A 22,315-nucleotide genomic window follows, 5' to 3' on the forward strand; every position below is an offset into this window, starting at 1 on the left:
ATCTAATTGTACTACTGCTATTAAGATCTTTTCTTCTGGTGAGTTGCTACTCTGCACTTTTACAAATATGTTAAATAAGTAAAAGTAATAGCCTACCTCTAATTTCCTTATTTATACCCTTTTCATATGTCATTGCTACTTTTTCATAGAATTACATCATAAATTTATAGTCATAAATAATATATCTCTTTGTGGTTTATCTTCTTGTTTGTAAAAATAATTAACTTTTATATTATTTTTAATAATATATATGTTGTTAATTGGACTTTAAAACATGCAAAGTTTCAACTTGTCTGTAGAGTTACTGAGTTAATACCAGATGAGCACAAGTAATTTGTCAAGATGCCTGAAAAAGCAGAATAAAGGTTTTGATAGTATACACAGTTGTAATGAGATGTTTTCTAGTATTTAGACCCATTACTTTCAGGTTTTGTTTTTATAGAAACTTTGGGGTGAGATAGGTGGGGGGGGGCAGAGCTTTCCCCTTGAAGAATCTCCCAATTGATTTTTAAAGATTTTTCTATCTGATTTACATTTAAGGGGTGTTTTATTTTGATTTAGTTTCAAGAACTTGAAGTCAAAGTCAGAACCAAGAAGATCTTGAGAGATGTTCATTTTTTAGTCTTTATATTTTCCCTGTTGTGATAACTCAATTGCCATCCCCCAAAACTCAATGATAAATTTAAAATATATAAAAATAAAGAGTCAGACTCAAAAGGAAATTAGGATTGTATTTGCATGTGTATAAAGTTTGAAAAATTGGATTATAGGTAGATCCTAAAAAGTGTTTTGGTAGATAAATCAATTAGTTGATTATTTTGATGCTTAATCTTGAATAATTTTAATGGTTACCTCACATCAATGAATAGCTCATGTGATATTCAATTATGAATAAATTTCATTTCAACTCCTATTTGGAAAAATGTATCTTGTTTTTTTCACCCTACTTAGACTTAATAAGTGGCTGACTACTTTCTACTACCTGGTGTATATATCAGAGTACCACATGTATCAAATAGTTCCATTACAGGAAGCATAGATCTCACAATACTTAGAATACAACACTTGCCTTAGACCTTTGGGAAGTTGTGTCAATCCCGAAGTTTTATTTATATGATGTTTTGACCATTTTGAGCATAATAGCTATCTCAAAAAGTTTGAAATTCTGCATGTGTTTTGAATTCACATCAATCAACAACTTATATATTTTCAGAATTTTAAAAGGGTAGGCTTTATAAACATTCTTTTAAACAAATTAGTGCAAACATTATGTTTTTCCAAAAGTGCATATTAGGTATTAGGTCTTAATTAGGTACTGGAATAATCATTTTTAAACATAGCTGTGTTTTACAAACTCTATGTTTTATTTTTAACTATACAACTACAGTACCAAGCCGCCTGAGGTCAACATGGCTGAGCATGCTCTTCCTCTATCACAGTCCCTCCTTACGAGGGGGGTAACGAGGGTTGCTTCCCTAGGTGCCTTGGCAGGAAGAAAAGGTCACTGCAGATGGGACTTGCCCCCTTTGATCAAATTTTTGATTTATATATTTTTCTTATATTTGAGTCTGGAAGGAGGGTGCTTTAATTAATTTTTCCCTGGGCACTACCAACCCTTGGAACAGCTCCTTTAACAGGGAAATTGATGGAGAAATATGTTCCTATTGTAGACACCCATCAGTTTGTAGGTTAATGAACTAAGGTACACTGGAGAATAGTTTTTTAATTGTGCCTTTTCTCCTTTTTCATGAATAGGTACTATAATAGCTTCTGACCATTGCTTTGGTAGTTATCCTTCATTGATGGAATTTTGAAAGTTGTCTAGTGGTGCATCTGTCCAGTACCTTGGGCATTCTTTAAGCAGAATTCCATCAGCTTCATTTGGGGCTTTTGATTTGTAGTCATGTAGCTTTTGAAGTTGACTTTTTATCTCAGTGAGGGTTAGTTCTAAGTTTGTCCTTTCTCGCACTAGGATAGTAGTTAGCTGTCTTGGTTTGAATGGCTGAAGACTGAGCAAGTCAATTAGCTTTGACTAGTTGTGATGCTATTGAAGTACCATTCTTATGAATGAGAGTTGATATTTCTCTTCTAAGTCTGGCATTTACACACTTTAAAATTTCTTGTAATTCAATTTTGTGTTGTTAACAATCCTCTCCTCTAGTTCCTTTTCTCTATTATTTTTTTTTATGTATTGAAATGAAGTTGGGTTTGACTATTGTAGTTTAAAACAAGACTGATGGTCATTACAGAATAGCAATTGTAAAAAGAATAGGCTCTACTCTATTTCTTGTAGTTTGCCCGGTTTTGCCCTTTTATGAAATATGACCCATCTTCCAAAAGAAAAATTAGTGAGGGATCTACATTCCTTAGGAAAGTGGGAGGGATAAAAAAATTAAAAAAACAAAACAATTATTTGAAAGTATTGGAACTACCATACAAGAAAGATATATGCAATTAATGTGATTTGCAGGGCCAATGGGCCCTGCATATGGTTATAGATTGGACCTTATTTCGCTCCAAAGTGCGAATTAAGGTAATTAAGGTACTGCTTTATCAGACCTCCTGCATATAGTGCGTTGTGAGTTTGTTTCCTGTCCCCATCAGTATTTTCTAAAAGTTTTTACCTTCATACCGTTAACAGTATTGGATACTCAAAATCAAACTTGTAGCTTTTCCCAATAATCAACATCATATATAAACATTCCTTAACCTATATAGTGTACAACACTTTCCCCAGGGGCTGTGGGGGTCTTTGCTATCCCTGGAAGTATAGTTATTTGACTTTTCGACTTCTTCGAATAAGATGGCTATCTCAAAATTTTGCTTGGATATATTTGGGGAAAAAAGGCGTGGGGGTGGTTGCCCTCTAATCACTTCTGAATCTCAAAAATTACTCTGTAATATTCAATTTCCAATTGAATGAGCCCTCTCCAAAGTTTGTATGAACACCCTTTCCATAACAACTTATACCTTAACAATGGGTAACTTCCATAAGTTACAACCCTTGCATTGAATGCTGGTACAAAGCATTGAATGCTTTGCATTGAATTCTGGAGGTATGGTAATTTGATCTTTGAACTATTTTGAGAAAAATGGCTATCTAGAAAATTTAATTGGATTCGTTAGGGGTAAAATGGGCTTAGGAGAGGGGGATTAGGGATAAAATTTCATAGGGGAGGGGGAAGCCCTCAATCACTTGACTCTTAAAAAGGACACTAGTTCATTTAATTTGCTACCAAATGAATCCCATCCAAAGTTTATATGACCACTGCTTGCGTATGAAGTGCCTCCAGGAAAGAAATATTACATTGAAGTCTTCTGGCTCTTTAGTATAGGTGAATGCTATAGCATTGCATATAACTTCAACCCTTAAACCCATATTCAAGAGGGACTTTGTCGGGTTGAGGGACGTCTAGCACTGAGAAATCTAGTGTGCTGAGAAATTTATTGCTCTTGATTTTCCTCCCAGAAAAAACAATTGCATCTTAGAATGCTGTTTTAAGATAGCCTACTGATTCATTTGATCATTATCAACCTCCTAGCTATGATTAGGCTCATGAAGATTTTATTCAGTAGGACAATTCTTTTTGATTTACAACCAAAGTGGGCGTAAATCTGTTCTAAATTCAGTTAAAAAAAAGCTCACTTAGTGGTAATTGATATTTTGGGGGACAAATTTTGGATTTTGACCCTTATTTTCTCTTATTCACTGACCCCCAACTGGAAAAAGAGATAGTAACATGACTCATCCAGGTATTAAATTACTCAGTGGTGTGTTTTTCCTGAAAAATAATAGAAATACTTTTAGAACTCATATTTGACAGAATAATTCAGTTCTGTATGCATGGTCATAAATTTCCACCTTGGGAACACCAGTTAAGAGAACAATGACTATCTGCCATGAATAAATGCTCTGTAACTAAATGTAATTAAGGTTATTGAGGATGAATTATTTTGCTGATAAATTCAGTCAGGTAGATTTCGGGTATTTTGAAACTGAATCATCTAGCATTTGCTACTTCTGTAAAATGTCTAATCTGGCACTGTATTCTATTGTTTAGAAGGATTCTGAGAACAGTAGGACTGTTAAGTAAAGAAAAAACATTCTTTTCGCAATCCTTCTCAGACCAATCCTTCACAGTGATGAACCAACATTATAAGGAACAATTTATCTGAGTTAAGAATTTAGGGGGAGGGGTTAAAGGATAAGCTTCAGGATGGTAGTTCAAGCTTTAGTTTTTCTTATCTACTTGAATGACCTGGTAGACAACCCTAAAGCCCCTCTGGATTACTCTTGATGATGCTGCAACAACTGCCATACCAAAAATAAAATACCTTTCAAAAGCCTCATTGTTCTTACAGTTAGATGTTCTGAAATATAAAAGTGTTCTGATGTCTCAATGGCCTGTTTCAATGTATTAAAACATAGGAACCACTCACCCCTAATTAAATGTGCCATGCTTATACCCTAGCCTCATCTTCAAAATTAAAACAGTACAGAAAGTAGACAATTTTTGTCTCTTGGGAATTCATATCTCCATTGATCCATCGAAAAGGTCACAACAATCGGACGAAAACCTCTTGCTCAAGAAGGGGGGGAGGTCACTCGTTGCTACAAAATCCTTCTACCATTTACTGTTACCTGTGACTCGCTCAGGCCTCTTAACAGTAGGGACTATTTTCTAGAACTCTGTCAATTCACTTCCTTCTGACAATGATTCTAACATTATCACCCATGTCTTATTGGCAAAATAAAAACAAAGGCACATCAAACAGTCTAATTATTCCCAGGGATATGTCAAGGAACAAGCACCTGAGGAGTATATTCATTTAAGGCCAAATTTTGTTTGGAATGATCTTCCTGAGGTTGTTGTCTTGAACATGTCTCTGTTGATTTATTAATTTTTTGATTTATTAATACCTACTTTTTGGTATTATGCCCTTTTTGGTATTGGTATTATGCCCATTTTTTGTCCCAGTAGACTTACCCATAAAACACAGCCAATTTTTTTTTTGCTTTGGTAATTTCTATACAAACCCCCCAAGGAAAATTCAGGCGTAAAAAACTAACTGCCCAGCTCGCTGCTATTGATAATCTTGCTTGTAAAATATATCAAGCATATACATCCCCCCCCCATGCCTGACACTTATCAGTAAGAATCCTGATCTCTGTGATGCATTCAATTGGAGTACTTGCAGAAAAGAAAAAAAATATTTATTCTAATATTTATCAGGATGCTGTTAATGCTTTGTAGAGCCAAGTGTGGTTTCTTAAGCCCATATGTATATTCTATACCGACAGGTCTGTTTTGTATATAATGATAATTTGCTCAGTTTATTGACAGCTTTTTGTGTAACATTTGTTTATTTTTTAGTCAGCCGAAGAGCTCTTGATGAGACTTAAAGGTGCACAGTCAGATCCCCTTGGCTCCCTTCCTCTAATCTCTCCATCGATCATTCATTTACTTCTACTAGGATGTGAAACAAAAGAACCAAAGATTGTGAAGGTAACTGTTATTTTTAATTTAGTCACTTATCTATAAGCTCTGTGAGGATTGACAATAACAATTGACAGCCACTATTCTTTGTTTTGTTTATCACATATTCTTCGAATTGGAGGGTTTGTCCAATTCTTTCTTTATAACTTTAATCGCCCTTCAAAGTATGTGCTACATTAGATGCTTTCACCATACACTGAAAGTGTTAAGTTTTAAAAATTAAATGAATTTGTGAGTTTTAATACTTGCAGTTTGTATATAATTCCTATAAATGATGTGCAAAATGCTTTTTTATATCAAAATCTGTGCTTGCATGCATATCCTGCTCTTTTTTCCATTGCTATTTGTGGTCACTATTACATCCACTTCCTCTGCTTTTGATATTCCCACAGTCCCACATAGTCTTTTATCTGACTTTAAAATTTTATTCCAGGCAGTGCCAATTGAAACCTGCTACTGAAACTTAGTAAGCAGCCCTTTGAGCATCCTCAATGATATTGCAGGTGACGCTGCGGTCTTAGACATGAGAGTAAACCCCCTATAAATCTATGATAATACCAATATGTTTCCTTAAAACCCATCTCTTTTCCTCAACCCTCTTCCCCAGATATTTCTGTGTCTTCCCTTAAATTACTTGGGGTTACAATTTCCTCTAATTTAAAGTGGGATATCCACGTTAAAGATATTGTCCATAAAGGAAATACATCCGTGTCTCTCTTTAAGCTCTTGAATAAATATACCCCCTTCCCATTCTTTAAGGATCTATGTTTCCTTTGTCTGCCCACATCTTGAATATACATGTCCAGTTCGCCATTCTGGTATCTTCTGTGATGAATCAGAAAAAAATGAATCCATTCGGAAAAAAGTCATGAGAATAATTTTTAAAGAAGCTATGGTACTATGCTCGCCCCTTCTAAAAAAGGCCAAGCTGGAAACTCTTGAGCTCAAGAAAGGAACGTTATTCCTCCGTTTTGCAAAAAATGCAGTAATAAACCTTCGCACGGAAAACGTTTTCCCCAAAAGACAATCCCCATCCCGACACTGCTTGCCACGTACTGTTTCTGAACCCGTTCCTATCTTGTCCTCCATCCGTTGCTCAACCTCCAGCTATGAAAAAACCTTTGCCAACTTCATTACTGATAAAATAAATCGCAAGTTTTCCTTCTTTTTTTCTTTGGTACTGGCGATACCCGAGTTGTATGTTCGTTTTGATTCTTATGTTCCCTCCCCCTTGTTTATGTGTTCTCTTTTAAATGTTTTTAACACTAATTGTATCTCACTCTTTTTTAGTTTTATTTTAGTTTTTACCTTTTTAACTTTCTGACATTTTCTTGCTTTTTTTATGGCACTTGGTATTTACCAAGTGACATATAGCAATCGTAATTTCTGTCGGTCTGTTTTTCTGTTGGTCAGTCTGTCCCGGTTTTGCTTGTTTGGGCAGTTTCAGATAAGCTAGGACGATGACATTTGGCAGGCATATCAGGGACCAGACCAGATTAAATTAGAAATAGTCGTTTTCCCGATTGGACCATCTGGACGTTTAATTTGAAAAAATTAGAAAAAATGAGTATTTTTAACTTACAAATGGGTGATTGGATTGATGAAATTTGATATTTGGAAGGATATTGTGTCTCAGAGCTCTTATTTTAAATCTCGATCGGAACCGGTTACAGTTGGAGGGAAACCTGAAATCTTGGAAAACGTTTAGAGTGGAGGGATCGGGATGAAATTGGGTGGAAAAAATAATCACAAGTCCTAGATACGCGATTGATATAACCGGAATGGATCCGTTCTCTTTGAGAGAGTTGGGGGGAGGGTTAATTCTGAAAATTAGAAAAAATGAAGTATTTTTAACTTACGAAGGAGTGATCGGATCTGAATGAAATTTGATATTTAGAAGGACCTCGTAACTCAACATCTCTTATTTTGAATCCCGGCCGGATCCAGTGTCGTTGTGGGGAGTTGGGGGGGGGGGAGGAACCAGAAATCTTGGAAAACTCTTAGAGTAGAGAGATCGAGATGAAACTTTGTGGGAAGAATAAGCACTAGTCCTAGATACGTAATTGACATAACCGAACTAGATCCGCTCTCTTGAAGGAGTTGGGGGGAGGGCCTAATCCTATTTCCTGGTTTTGCTAGTTCGGGCACTTCCAGATAAGCTAGGACAGTTAAAGTTGGCGGGCGTATCAGGGACTAGACCAAATTAAATTAGAAATAGATGTTTCCCCGATTCGACCATCTGGGGGGGGGAGGGGAAGGGAGTGGAAGGACGGTTAATTCGGAAAAATTAGAAAAAATGAGGTATTTTTTACTTGCGAGGGGGTGATTGAATCTAAATGAAATTTGATATTTAGAAAGACCTCGTGTCTCAAAGGTCTTATTTTAAATCCCGACCGGCTCAGAGTGGACAGATTGGGATTAAACTTGGTTCGGAAGAATGAGCACTAGTCCTAGATACGTGATTGACATAACTGGAAATAATCCGGTCGCATTGGGGGGAGTTTCAGGTAGAAACCGGAAATTTTGGAAACCGATTAGAGTGGAGAGATCGGAATGAAACTTGATGGATAGAATAAGCAAAAGTCCTAGATATGTGATTGACATAACCGAACCGGATCCGATATCTTTGGGGGAGTTGGGGGGACTCCCAGTGCTTTGGCGAGTTTGGTACTTCTTGACGTGCTAGGATGATGAAAATTGGTAGACGTGTCAGGGACTGGCACAAATTGACTTGATAATCGTCGTTTCCCATATTCCACCATCTGGGGGGGGGGTTGAAGGGAGTGGAAATCGTGAGAATTGAGGTATGTTTATCTTACGAATGGGTGATCGGATCTTAACGAAACTTGAGATCTCAGATGCTCTATTTTCAATTCAGATAGGATTGATTACTGTAAAATCGATGTAAAAAAGATAACTCTAGCACCGAGTCTAATTTTAGGCTCATACCTCGTCATAACTGCCATATGAGCTCTTGGCTCCTGTTTTTTTTTTTACTAATGAATGGTTTTGCCTTTCTGATTCTGTTGTTTTTGACATTGTTTAGCCAATTTTTGGTTTTTATACTATTTTTATGATTTTTTTTTCATTTTATAGTTTTATGACTCCGAAATGCGAATTCGATCCTTCGGGGCTTGTGATAGTTAATTTTTGAAATTAAATATCTTATCATAACCTAAGTTTTCTTTAGGTCTTTCAAGCCTTTTCCTTTTTATGCGCTGGTTTCTGTCATCAGGTCATAATATATGTATGTATGTATTTATTTATAACCCATCATACAAAATAAAGAAGTTATGGAGTACATTGAAAAAGAGGAAAAAAGAAGAAAGAAACAACAACATATCGTAATTACATTGTAAAATACAAACAAAAATAATTTCACGTCAAAAAACAACATTTTGCCATTCATAGCCGGTTTGACTATTGCACATGTGTACATTAAGCTCTGCTAACTTAGCACACCGGTAAGACAAGCTATCTTTTCTCATCAAATAGGAGTTGCGGGTCCACGGAGGAACTCACAACAGAAACTTGACAAATTTGAAGAAAACGCGTTTCATCCTAAGAATGTCAAATTCACTAAATATAGGGTAAAACGGTACTAAATACAGAATATGTGGCAGGACGACACTATTGTAAATCCTCGCAAGATGGGCTCTATGCAAATAAAACTGAGAACTAACGAGTTTACTATATGCATGACGGATTTTCGTTTCCATACTTTCTAGCATCAATAGCCTAGTTTTCTTCAGATTTTTTCCAATAGGAAGGCCAAGGTATTTCAACTTAACACAAGGCTTTACTTCTGTACCATTCAGATCTATAGATTTATTATCCGATCTAGTCGTATCTATTTCATTAAAGATCAAAACATCACATTTTTCAGCATAAGTCCAATATCACTGTAGTTTTTACATATCTCCAAAAAACATTTTTCTAGCCCACTGATAGTCCCACTAATATTAAAAACGTCGTCTGCATAACATAGTATTGACAAATCAGTATCTTTATATATATACAGCACGACGATAGTTGGCACTGAGCTGGAAGCGATGCATTATCCAGAAACCGTGGGAGAAGTAATTGCACCTTGCTTAAACCCCGACATGAATTGGTATATACCCATCAGTCAGCAAATTGCTTCCAGGTATACGTATTTTTGCTGTCGTATAGCGGTATATGTACAAAAGAGGTCTAACTAAGTCTAGCTATACACCACGGTTCAAAAGCTCATTCATTGCTTGGAGATGCAACAACGAATCAAATGCTTTACTAACATCGTATGTTCCAAGCGCTAGAGTACCACCGGATGTATCTGCATCAATCAACACATTGCATAGACATTTTAGAGCATGGAAGCAACCAAGCTTAGGCTGGAAGCCAAACTGGTGAGGAGGCATGTAACAGATAGAACGTAGGTTATTAATTATAAGTAATTCAAACACCTTCGCAAAAACGCTTGAAACAGTTATAGGTCGATACGATGAGCATTCAGACGGATCCTTCCCTTTTTCTAGAATCGGTGAAATAAGACCAACACAAAAAGAATCTGGAACTATACCGCAGCAAAAAACCATTTGGTACAACAAAGAAAGATGACACAAAAGCTTATCAGAACCATTTGATCCATAATGTGATTTCCCATGTTTCTTGATCCTCCCCTCATTTCTTACTGCTTTTAAATTCCTCTTTGTTTCCTCTTTCTTTATCCCTCTTGTCTTCCCTGAAATCCCTCGCCCTACCTACCCCTAATTCTCTTTTACTTTGCTTTTTTTTTAATTTGTTTAGATGAAGGGCTTCAATGTTTCTACCCCCAATTGCTTTGAGCAACGGCTTATGCTGTTTTTAAATACTTGATGCTAATAATGCTTTAGACAATGTCTTAGGTGCTTGTTTAAATGCAAAGCAGATCTTAATGATTGGTGCAAAGAGTGAATAAACTGAAAAAGAAAAACATTTGTAGATAGCTTCACCTACCTTGGTTGTAATATTAGTAAAAACGATGGCAGCAGTGAAGATGTTAAAAGAAATTGGACAGCACCTGATTTTAGACATCTATTTTGTAAAAAAAAGAAAGAAATAAAAATAGATAAGATAAATAAAGTGATAGATATAATAAATAAATAAATATGGCAAAATTATGCAAAATTACTATATACAAATATACTATTATATTTGCACCAATTTTAATGATTGGTGCAAAGAGTGAACAAACTGAAAAAGAAAAATATTTGTAGGCTGAGGGGCTTCTACGACCATCCCCACAAAAACATCGAAAAATATCTCGAGTTCGGAAATAATATTGAATTAGTTTTCTTTGCGTTAATGTGTAACAGCTTGGTGATGGAATCACCAAGGAATCACCACAGCTTGGTGATGGAATCTTCTTGGAGAGGAATTGAAGTGCTGACTTTTCCTTCTAGGTCAGCAAAGACTTTAATGGTAATAACATGGAACAAACTATATCTTATAGAGTTTCACTTTCTTCTTTTTTTCCTTTGATTATTATACAGTTCTTTTCTTTCCTTTTTCTTCTTTGACTATTTTAAATTCCTTAACTTTTTATTTGCACACCCATTTTCCTAACAATATACATGTATATTAACTTTTGTTGCTCAGTATTTTCTTTAGTATTGTTAGACTTCGCTGCAAATTCCCTAAGGCTTAGGCTTTTCTGTTTTTCATGACGGCAAACTGTAATTATCCATACTTTTAGGAAAACTTTCTAAAACTAAGAATATAAAGAAATTATGTTGGTTTGAAGTAAAAAAAAGCGCACACTCGCAAGAGCTGTTTAAAGTTTTGCTGGATAAAATTTTGCAGACGAATGTTCCTTCTACCCCTTAGTCCTGGCCCAACGATCTTGTGCAATTTTGTATGTGTGATGCTGTATTGTAAAACGCAGAAGTGCTCTTATGGCACATTACCGTAAAATAAAAACTCGGTAAGGAAAATTGGTAAAATATAGTGAAATTGGTAAAATAAGAAAGTTCCTTGGAAATACAGGGTAAAATTGGTGTTTCTGAGTTGTCCTGTGGCTACAAGACCAGTCGAGAATTTGTTTTTAAGAATCACTTAAAGCTTTTAGTAACTTTTTTTTTAATGATTGTGATTTTCCTGGGCTTAAAAAAGGCACCGTCCCTTCATCTAGAGATCGTCAGTTTAGTTAACTGTCCAGTTTATCAATTTGGTTAACTTGTGCCTGGGGTAATACCTCAGTAATTGTGTCTGACAGTATCTGATTTTAGGCATCTATTTTGTAAAAAAAAAAAAAAAAAAAATTAGATAAAATAAATAAAGCAAATTTAGTATTATATGGGAGTAAAATCATATTAGTTATTTATTTCTACATTTAAACCTAAGAAATGTTATCCTAACAGCCTTGCATATTTTAAATAGCCGTATTCATTATGTCATAAACATGTTAATTTTCATTTTATTTATTAAAGTTTCGAATACAAATAAAAAAGAAGTTTGTAACACTTTGATGATTTTGATTAACTAAGTCGTGGATTCTAATAGCGGAACTTCAGTAACTTTCACACTCATCAGGACTGTTCAACATGATTGGCTTGTGAATCTAGCTCCTCTCCTTCAGACTTGAATTCAGGTGGCCATGCCTGTTCTGAAGCCCCCTCCCCCCAAACAAAAGTCCTGGATACGGCCGTGAGGATTATATCTCAATTTTTACCTCCACTCTCCCTTTGTATCTCTCTTAGAGCTAATTCTGTATTTATATGAAGATTCTTTCAAAACAACTACTAAAACACAAGAGCAGTTAAACTAGAAAATTTTTTTTTGACACTGTTGTCAGTAACAAATCATTCTGTAGCAATTCGTTGAAAAGCATGCAAAATATTAGAAAAGGACACTGAAATTTTCGATTTCCAGTTAACTGAGCCCCCCTCCAAAGCTTATTTGACTTATTCAATTATTTATACTTCATAAAAATTCAATTAACAGACATTAATACATTGAACCTTATGGATCTTCACTATTGGTAAAGCAATCGATTGTCCCTGACAAACAGGAGAGTAGAAATTTCAATTTCCCTTCTAATGAAAATCGGGGGAAAGGAAACATTTTGTGGGGTATTTTCCCGGGAGGGGGAGGGGGGAAGCGCCAGCTCCCATGATAAAAGACGGCATGAATATAAGATTTCTCTTAGATGTAAAATATAAAATAAAAATACGGATATTGATCCTACTTTGCCCTCAACATTGTTGAGAGATCATACAGTTTATTTTTGATGAGGCAACTTTGATATTTAAACCAAATAGCTTCCCACATACGGAGGAAATTTAGGAGGAGAATTGAAAAAAAAAAAAAATGCATGAATATATAACTTGCTTTAAATAGAGATACTGAAGATATTCCTAAAAACCCAACACTTCTAATGAAAATTAGGTCAGTAGACAAGCTAATTCAATCACTAAACGGATAATTCTTGCCTAATCTGATTGGTGAAAAGCCTTTCATTTATTCCGGCTTGTTTTTTGGTTTGTTTGGTTCAGCGTATCACCTGCATAGTTAAGAGTTAATTAAAAAGGTTAATTTTTCCTCTTTTTTGAGCACTGAAGACAGCTATGCGAAAGTCTGTGACGATATATCCGCATCTTATCATTTTCGCTTCTTTTTTGTCGGCTGGCTGACATTATCCTCATTTTTCTCGGCCAGTTAGCTTTATTATTTTTTTGTTTGTTTGTCATAACTCAATCCTGCTCGTAGACCTTTCTGTCTTTAATACTTCACACTGGAGACAGCTAGGCGAAAGTCCGTTACGATATATCTGCCTTTATCATTTTCGCTTCTTTTTGTGGGCTGGCTGACATTATCTTCATTTTTCTCGGCTATTTAGTTTTATTATTTTTTTTTTTTGTTTGTCATAAGTCAATCCTGCTTGCAGCTCTTTCTGTCTTTAACACTTAACACTGAAAACAGCTGGGGGAAAGTCCGTGACGAAATATCTGCCTCTATAATTTTTTTGTCATTTTTATCATTTTTTTTTATTGTTTGTCCCTCTATCATTTTCACTTCTTTTTTGTTCTTTATTGTCTGTATCATTTTCGCTTCTTTGTGTCCGCTGGCTGACATTACCCTCATTTTTTCAATGACCAATTTTACCATTTACAACACTAGTTTCATATGGCTTTAGCTTCATTTTTGAGTAAAAATTTTAGTTTTGTTGCATTTTTTTTAAATGTAGGGATTAAATACTGTAAATTAATTATGTTTTAGTTATGTCTTAGTGCCATCCAGAAACTTATCGTCAACGGGTTATTAGATGAGAAAAACACTAAACATTTGAGTGATACATTATGGATGTTAACAGAAGGGACAATCGAAGAAGTTCGTGTTCTACAAACAGTTACACTCTTGCTAACAACAAGTGACATTGCCCGTGGTATCACACTATCAAAAGTAAGCATTTTTTTTTCAATCAATATTCCAAGTATGCGCTAGGAGCTTATTTTTTAGTATAATCCCACGCCCTGCTAGGCATAGAGGTGGACGCTTTTGCGAAGAGAGAAAATGGGGCTCTCTCAATGTCCCCTCTCTCCCCCCAAATACATAATTTGTCAAGACTTTACCCACGTTTCTTATATATTTTCATAAACTTTGCTAGATTTTGAGTTTCCTGAAACTCACCCATCCGCAAATATTAACCCATTTCTGAAACAAATAACTGCGTCCAGCCTGAATTAAATGAAAAAAAGCTTTTTTAACTTAAATTAAGAAGAAAAATCAAAACGCAAAATGAACAGATATTATTCTTTACGAAGGGGTTGCCCTCCTCCTCAATACCTTGCTTTTTTTACTAAAGTTTTTAACATTTAAAAAAAAGCTGCATATTCTAATTACACGGCCCTTGTGTTTATGTGGCCATTCTTAAAAAATAGAACAAACAGTTAAACTTTAGCGTAAAGACCAAGGCAGGGGGGGGGGTAGTCCCTTCATTATACAGAATAATTCCTGTTCGTTTTAAGTTTTAAGGTTGCTCCTTACTTTCAATTAAAAAGCCTTTTTGTGTATTTAATTTTTGATAGTTTTTCAAATAATGCCCTTAAATCTAGCTCTCCATCCATGAAATATTCCCCTCAGTTCCATCCTCACTGAAGCTTTGAGTGAAATTGGGTGGAAGAGTAGCAGGTGTAGCTGTGTTAACCTCGAGTCCCAAAGTGTTGTGATGAGCTGTTAATTGCAGTAGGATTTCAAATTTTTACCCTAAGCAAGATTTCGATAAATAATACATTTCAGCCATGTTGTATAGTGCAGAAAATATAATTTAACAAAAAGTAGTTACTAAAACCCCTTTTTTCAGGGAAATTACAATGTACCATTTGAAAATATACAATGAAACGTTTGTTTCAATGGCGGAAATGTAAAAATTTCTATCTGTTACGTGATGAAGTAAAAAAAATGCATTTGTGAAATTAAAGGGACAAGCTCAATGGGCCTAGATGGACTTTCTTTGTAACTAATAAGAAAATACAACCAGCAATCATTGAGCCTCTTACGGTCCTTATAAATAGAAGCCTTGACGAAGGTATTTTCCCTGCTAAACTAAAAGAATCCAAATTAATCCCACTTATTAAAAGAGGAGACCCAACAGTAATTGATAACTATCGACCAATCAGCTTACTTCCAGTTTTTTTGAAAATATATGAAAAGCTTGCTGCAAAAAGACTATATTAATACTTTGAAGCTAATAAAATTCTGTCTGATAAACAATATGGATTTCGGAAAAACAGATCCACTGAAGTCGCAATTACGGATCTTATAATGAATATAAAAGCAGCGCAAGATGATGGTTTATATTCTCTGGCGATTTTTCTAGATTTAACAAAAGCTTTTGATTGCATTGATTTTGACATCCTTCTTGAAACATTAGAAGGATATGGGATAAAGTCGACGGTTCTTGAATGGATTCGGTCATATTTAACAAATAAACGTTGTAAAATACTTGCTAATGGTATCTTATTAGATTCATTCGATGTAACTTGTGTGGTGCCCCAGGTATCAGTTCTTGGACCATTACTTTTTTTTAATTTATGTGAATGAACTTTCGGCTGATATCCCATTTGCATATATAATAAATTTTGCGGACGACACAGTATTATTTCTAACACATAAAAACCGTGAGCAACTAATTACAAACGCTGAAGTTTGCCTCCATGCAGCAACTGAATTCTTTGAAGAGCGGTTGCTTTCCCTTAATACGAAAAAGACGAAGTATATCATTTTTAAACATAGGAATGGCCTTGTTTACAAGAGCAAGATAAATACGGCAGACCACGCAGAAATTGAACGAGTTGACCACATTAAATATTTAGGTATAATAATTGATGAAAAGCTGGATTGGGCAATCCACATTATGTTTCTTTGTATGAAACTGCCAAGAGCTGTTGGTATTCTCCATAGACTGAAATTTATTTTTCCCCATAAAATATTACTGATCCTATATTTTAGTCTATTCCACTCATATTTTTTTTATGGAACAAGCATTTGGGATTCAAATTATAAGCCAGAATGGAAGCAAGTTCAAATTCTTCAGAATAAAGCTATACGTGCAATTTACAAGCTTGAGCCTCTTCCGAGTGTGTTTGCATTTTTAATAAAACTTTAGATATTAAATGTGGCTCGACTTCGAGAAAAAAGATTGCCGAAACTTTACATAAAGTAAGCACAAATACTGCCCCTGAGTCGTTTATGTCGGCTTTTCGAAGGAATGATGAAATTCACCAACATGATACTCGACATGCATCGCAACTAGTTACAGAAACGAGACGTCTCACGTCATCTGGTTTTTCAATCAAGTTTACCGGACCGAAAATATGGAATGATTTGCCAAATACTTTGAGAAATGCCAGTAGCCTAGAAGAGTTTAAAAGTAAGATTAAAAGCTTCTTATTTGAAAATATTGAATTAGATCCTAATTTCTTTTACCGATAGTTCTCTATGTTTTGTTTTATTAATTTATATTTGTCTTCTTTTCTTTTCCCTTCTTCTTCTTTTCTTTTTTTACCTTATATTTCTTTTCTTGATGATTGTATGAATGCTGTCACCCGTTACGGGCAGTGCTCTCTTAGGGTGTAGTTAGTTTACAGTGTGTGATTTGTTTTTTGTTAATAAACGAATTGAATTGAATTGTTTTCGTTTTCAGTGTCTCGTTATATGTTTCAACTTGCATTTCAATCGTGGAGACCAGACTGTCGCTAATACTGCGAGCGCCACAGTTCGTCAGTTAGTTTCTCTTGTTTTCGAACGAATTTTGTCGGAAGACAAGACTACGGACTGCAAAGAACCGAGAGAAGATGCCGAATCCAACTTAGAAGAATTGAAAGCATTAAAAGGAGTGTCACCGAAGAGTCTGCAGCCATTTGCTGGTGATGCATTTCTACTTTTTCAAGTAAGCTCCTCTTTTCCTTCTTCAAATGACCTATTTTACTTTAAATGATTGGCAAGTGTCCACAACTTTTAGACAATCATTAATACGAAAACAAGTATGTGACATCACACATAGTGTATCTGAATTGTTTGTTGTACAAGGACAAGTCTGTTGGTTTCTGATACTCATAAGAGAGTATATGTTTTTTTGTGTGTCCGGCATCCGAAAGGTGCTTTGGCTGGTATTTTACTTTTAAGTTGTATGATCCATCCTTATCTGTAATATGAAGGCCATATATAGAAGCATTTTAGTGCAAAGGCGGACATGGTGGAGTTCCCTGCTCCTCCTTTCATGCTCCTCCTTTCCCTCTCGTACTGACCTCTTAAATTGACATGTGGAATTTCGTTTGGGTAAAGATCATTCAGGGGTCAGTTAGAGAATGGTATGGTCTCAAATATTTGATTGTTAATTATCAATATTAATACGCCTGAACGCTAATGCATCGATCCATATCTCAATCATTCACATCACACTTCAGTCCATTTGACACATTGATCTTAGGATTCGCACGTCAACAACGGACTAGAATGGTACAAGTTGAAAGTAACGTTCTTGTAATTATGTCACCTGAATACAATATTTGCATAGGCCTCAGGGTTTTAGTTTTTCTGCACGCTATGATCATCTGCTCTTTATAACGAGGACGGGGTATAATCAATATGGACTCAGTTTAAACATCTACAAAATATTAAATGATTAACGTCTTGTTATGTGTAAGATTAGTTCCTAAATGATTCCTGAATTATCATGATATGAAAGAAGTAAAAAAAAATCATTATATATGGGAGGTTCAATAAGATTAGATCTTTTTTCAAGCAGTTCGTGGTCAAACAGTTCGTGGTAACGAACTGTAGTAAGGAGCGACCCGGCTCAATAGTAGTCAAAACTCTAAAAAATGGAATTTTGATACCAATAGCTACCTCAAAAGAATCGCATTTTGATGCTGATTTCAAATATATAAGTTTCATCAAGTTTAGTCTATTTCTCAAGTTAGTCTATTTCCATTAAAAGTTATGAGCCTGAGAAAATTTGCCTTATTATAGAAAATAGGGGGAAACATCCCCTAAAAGTCATAGAATCTTAACAAAAATCACACCATCAGATTCAGCGTATCAGAGAACCCTATTGTAGAAGTTTCAAGCTCCTATCTACAAAAATGTGGAATTTTGTATTTTTTGCCAGAAGGCAAATCATGGATGCGTGTTTATTTGTTTGTCTTTTTTTTTTTTTAAGGGATGATCGTATCGATCCATTGGTCCTAGAATGTTGCGGGAGGGCTCATTCTAACGGAAATGAAAAGTTTTAGTGCCCTTTTAAGTGACCAGAAAATTGGAGGGCACCTAGGCCCCCTCCCACGCTAATTATTTTCCCAAAGTCAACGGATCAAAATTTTGAGATAGCCATTTTAGTCAGCGTAGTCGAAAAATCTTATAACTATGTCTTTGGGGACCACCTACTCCCCAACAGTCCCCTTGGGAGGCGCTACAAGTTACAAACTTTGACCAGTGCTTGCATATAGTAATGGTTATTGGGAAGTGTACAGACGTTTTCAGGGGGATTTTTGTTTGGGGGAGGGGTTGAGAAGAGGGGGATATGTTTGGGGAACTTTCCATCGAGGAATTTGTCATGGAGAAGAAAATTTCCATGAAGGGAGCGCAGGACTTTCTATCATTATTAAAAAAAAACACAATGAAAAAAAAAAAAAAAAAAAAAAATGCAATTTGGTTTTAATTATTCCTCTGCGGAGAGCCAAAATCAAAACATGCATTGATTCAAAACGTTCAGAAATTAAATAAAAAGAACAAGTTTTTTACTGAAAGTAAGGAGAAACATTAAAACTTAAAACGAACAGAAATTACTTCGTATATGAAAGGGGCTGCTTCTTCATCAACGTCTTGCTCTTTACGCTAAAGTTTTTTATTGTTTTAAAAAGTGGAATTGAGAGAAAGTGTTAAACTTTAACGTAAAGAGCGGGGCGTTGAGGAAGGACCAGCCCCTTTCATATACGAAGTAATTCGTTTTAAGTTTTAATGTCGCTCCTTACTTTCAGTAAAAAAAAACTGTTTTTTTTATTTAATTATTTCAAAAACAACTTTCACGAGCAATAATTGCCAAATTTACGCCTATTGTCAAATGAAAAATACAGTTTAAAAGATAAACTATTAATCTTTGTGACGCAAAGCAGACGCAAAAGATACAAAAATACACACACACAAGATTATGTCTCATCAAAAAAAAAAAAAAAAAAAAAAAAAAAAAAAAAAAAAAAAAAAAGAATCAAGTGACAAATAATTAGAAGAAAAATGAAAAACAAATGAAAAGAGATGATAAATGACGATTTATTTGCAAATGATTAACCTCTAATGAAATATTGCGGCTTTTATTAAAATTCATTGGCTCAAATACTACAAACAAAAATTAGGGTGAAAAACGAGCAAATCTAGAGGAGAAAGAAAATTGGCAAAAAAGTGAAATATAAGTTTAAAAAAGAAAATCCATCAATCAGTTAAATTGAATAGGGTCTAGGGAGATGAGTTGGGCCCCAGGGACCTTCCTGGGGTCCTTTTATCTAGATTATAAATCCTTGCATGATTCGGTTTTTGAAAATGTGTATCGTGTCCATCCTTCTGCAAAATGCATCTATAGGCGCCTATAAGAAAACGGCTATAACACGCATTTGTATACTGTGTGAGTAACGTATCTTCATTAGGCTGTCAATATGGGACTTAAATTAAATAATTTAAAATTTTTATTTAGCCAGCAATTCAGTTTAGACATATTAGGATAATTTAAAACTCAACTTTTGTAGTTCAATGAAAAGAAGAGAGAAACAGTTGTTTGTTTTGTTTGTTGGTTTTATAGCAGTAATAGAGAAATGAAACTGTAAGATGTGGTAGTTGAATCGATGGCACATTACCAAAAAGTTGAGAAATATTTGTACTCAGGAATGCAATCCCTCTATCGGATCAAAAAATAAATAAAATAAAATAAAATCAATTTTTTGTTTGGTTACTTATGTTTTTGTTTGTAGTTTGTGAAGAAGTAATAAATAACTGTAACATATTAAAATAAATATTTAAATATTTAATATTTAAATAAATAAAGTTTATAAAATTTATAAACTTTATTTATTTAAATATTTATTTAAATAATTTAATTATTTAAATAAATATTTAAATAAATAAAATATTTAATATTAATTAATAACTAAATAAATAAAATATTTAAATAAATATTTATAACATATTTTAAATAAAAATTAATTTGATAATATTTAAATAAAAATTAATAACATATTTGAATAAATTAATAAAGTTTCAAACTTTGGGGGTAAATAAAATGATCTTGCATTACAAAAATTTCAGCATTCCGGTTTCTGTGTCAGTCATACTCCAAATTTGAGTTCAAGACTACCAAACAGTTCTACCAATAAAAACTAATAACTAAATCACAAATGCCACCATATGTAGAATTTCAATTATAAAAAAAGAAGACGTTCCTGGGATAGGGATTGCATTGATAAATCATTGCCTGTTTTATACTTCTTTTCTACCATATAAAAAAATTTGAATTCCTGTTAAAAGGGATTAAAGGCCACCTTCCGTGAATGACTTCTGCTAGGAGACTGCTCTAAGTGCTGACTATTTCCTGGATGAAACTGTTATATTTTTTAGTTTTATTCCATAATTTTCTTGGGAATATTTTCATTTAACGAACAAGTTTGCAAAGAATTCCTCTTTTCACCTTCCCTATGCCAGGGGCCACACCAACAACTTCTTTGAAAAAGATTAATGCCAAAACTCTTATGAAAGAGTCGACTATTTGTTGGAAATAAATTTAAAATAAACAAATAATGAATTGGTCAAGCGAAAAAGTCATAAGGATCACAGCAAATGCACAAATATGCTTGCTAAGTATACGATTTTTAAACGTTTTCTGTTTCAAAAATTAATGAACTACTATAATTATCAATATATCGTGTTTTGTGTAGTATATTGAACATTTTTTGTAATACGAGAGTCTTCTGGGGAAAATACCAAAAATTTCCCGTGTTTGATATAATATACCGTACTGTCCTAACTCCTAGTAACCGATCTTATTTCGATTCTGACACAAATAAGAAATTGAGTCTGTTTTAAATTAGAAATCGTTCTCTTTGGGGTTACACTGTGTGTTTTGTTAATACTTATTCTTTCTTTATCCCTATATTCATAATTGACTTTCTAATAGCTCATGTTTTCTTGTAAATTTTATATTAAGTAGATAGTTAATGTGGTCTAAGAAGATTTGTACCGCTCTTGCTAAGAATGGTCCTAATCGCTGTCTTTTGCAGGATCTTATTTCCCTTGTAAACGGAGACCAACCGTCCTGGCTAATAGGAATGAATGAAATGACTAGAACTTTTGGTCTAGAATTATTGGAAATGATCTTGTCTACATACCCAGCAGTTTTCTTCAGTGTAAGTAAGATTCTAAGAGTAATGAGTGGTTAAGTTTGAATCTATGAATACCCAGTATTTTGAATGGGGGAAAAGGAGGGAAGAGATTTTACATGATAAAGGACTTTTAGTCTTTTTAGCCATTGAATAACTGAAAAGTGTAGCTAATGGGGTGCGAACATCAAACTCAATAATTATCCTCCTTTGAGTACTGTCATCGCATTTTTGGTGTATGATTTTTGGTGCAAAGAAATAAGTCTCTATTACCCCTGCTGAGCTTTTAATTTTTGCGATTAAAAAAAAATCATTGTGATTACTTTTTTTTAAAGAAGGGAAATACCTTCTATGTTTAGAGGGGAGGTGGGAGCTTCTGTTTGGAGTACCAATGATCCCTGTCCTTTTCAGGCTTTAACCCAGAATCATGTTGACATAATGCCAACAGTTTTTCTCTGAATAAGCTCAGGCCAGGGTGACCAAAGACTGATGGACCATCTTTTTCTGTGACTTTAAATGTAGCACATATTCTCTATTGTTTCATAATTGGATTGCCTCTTGCGGAGAATCTCCTCAGTGATATATCGGTGATGAAGTAAATTTAAGTCCTTGTTTTCCCTGACGGAATGGCAGATGTCATCATTGAGAAGCTATGTGGTTCCATTTGCTACCTATCTACGGCATGTCCTCATGAGGGTTTTCTTGGATTATCCTAGCTACTGATATAACTAGATACAGTCTTGCTTTGTACATCCCATTGATTTTTGAAAATCCTGGGCAATATGGCTGGCAAGGAGTGTCACGGAAAAGCAGGGGTGAATGCCTTCTTTGTTCAAATAACGATTCAACAGGGATTAATCCTTTTATTAGACAGTGAAAACAATGACAATCTGGAAAAATGTATGCATTTACCTTTTTTTCAAAAGCTTTCTTGGA

At 34.5% G+C, this 22,315-nt stretch overlaps 1 protein-coding gene across 1 annotated transcript in view; it reads left to right on the forward strand.

Moving 5' to 3' along the window:
- LOC136025813 (protein MON2 homolog) overlaps positions 1-22,315 on the forward strand; it is a 169,113-nt gene that overhangs the window by 58,801 nt on the left and 87,997 nt on the right. The window contains exons 9-12 of the mRNA XM_065701804.1: positions 5,380-5,507; positions 13,737-13,919; positions 16,663-16,908; positions 21,281-21,406. Coding sequence (XP_065557876.1) covers positions 5,380-5,507; positions 13,737-13,919; positions 16,663-16,908; positions 21,281-21,406 — 683 coding nt within the window. The remainder of the gene's footprint in view (positions 1-5,379; positions 5,508-13,736; positions 13,920-16,662; positions 16,909-21,280; positions 21,407-22,315) is intronic.

The sequence above is a fragment of the Artemia franciscana genome, chromosome 4 (genome assembly GCF_032884065.1).
Source record: "Artemia franciscana chromosome 4, ASM3288406v1, whole genome shotgun sequence".
NCBI classification, from domain to species: domain Eukaryota; kingdom Metazoa; phylum Arthropoda; class Branchiopoda; order Anostraca; family Artemiidae; genus Artemia; species Artemia franciscana.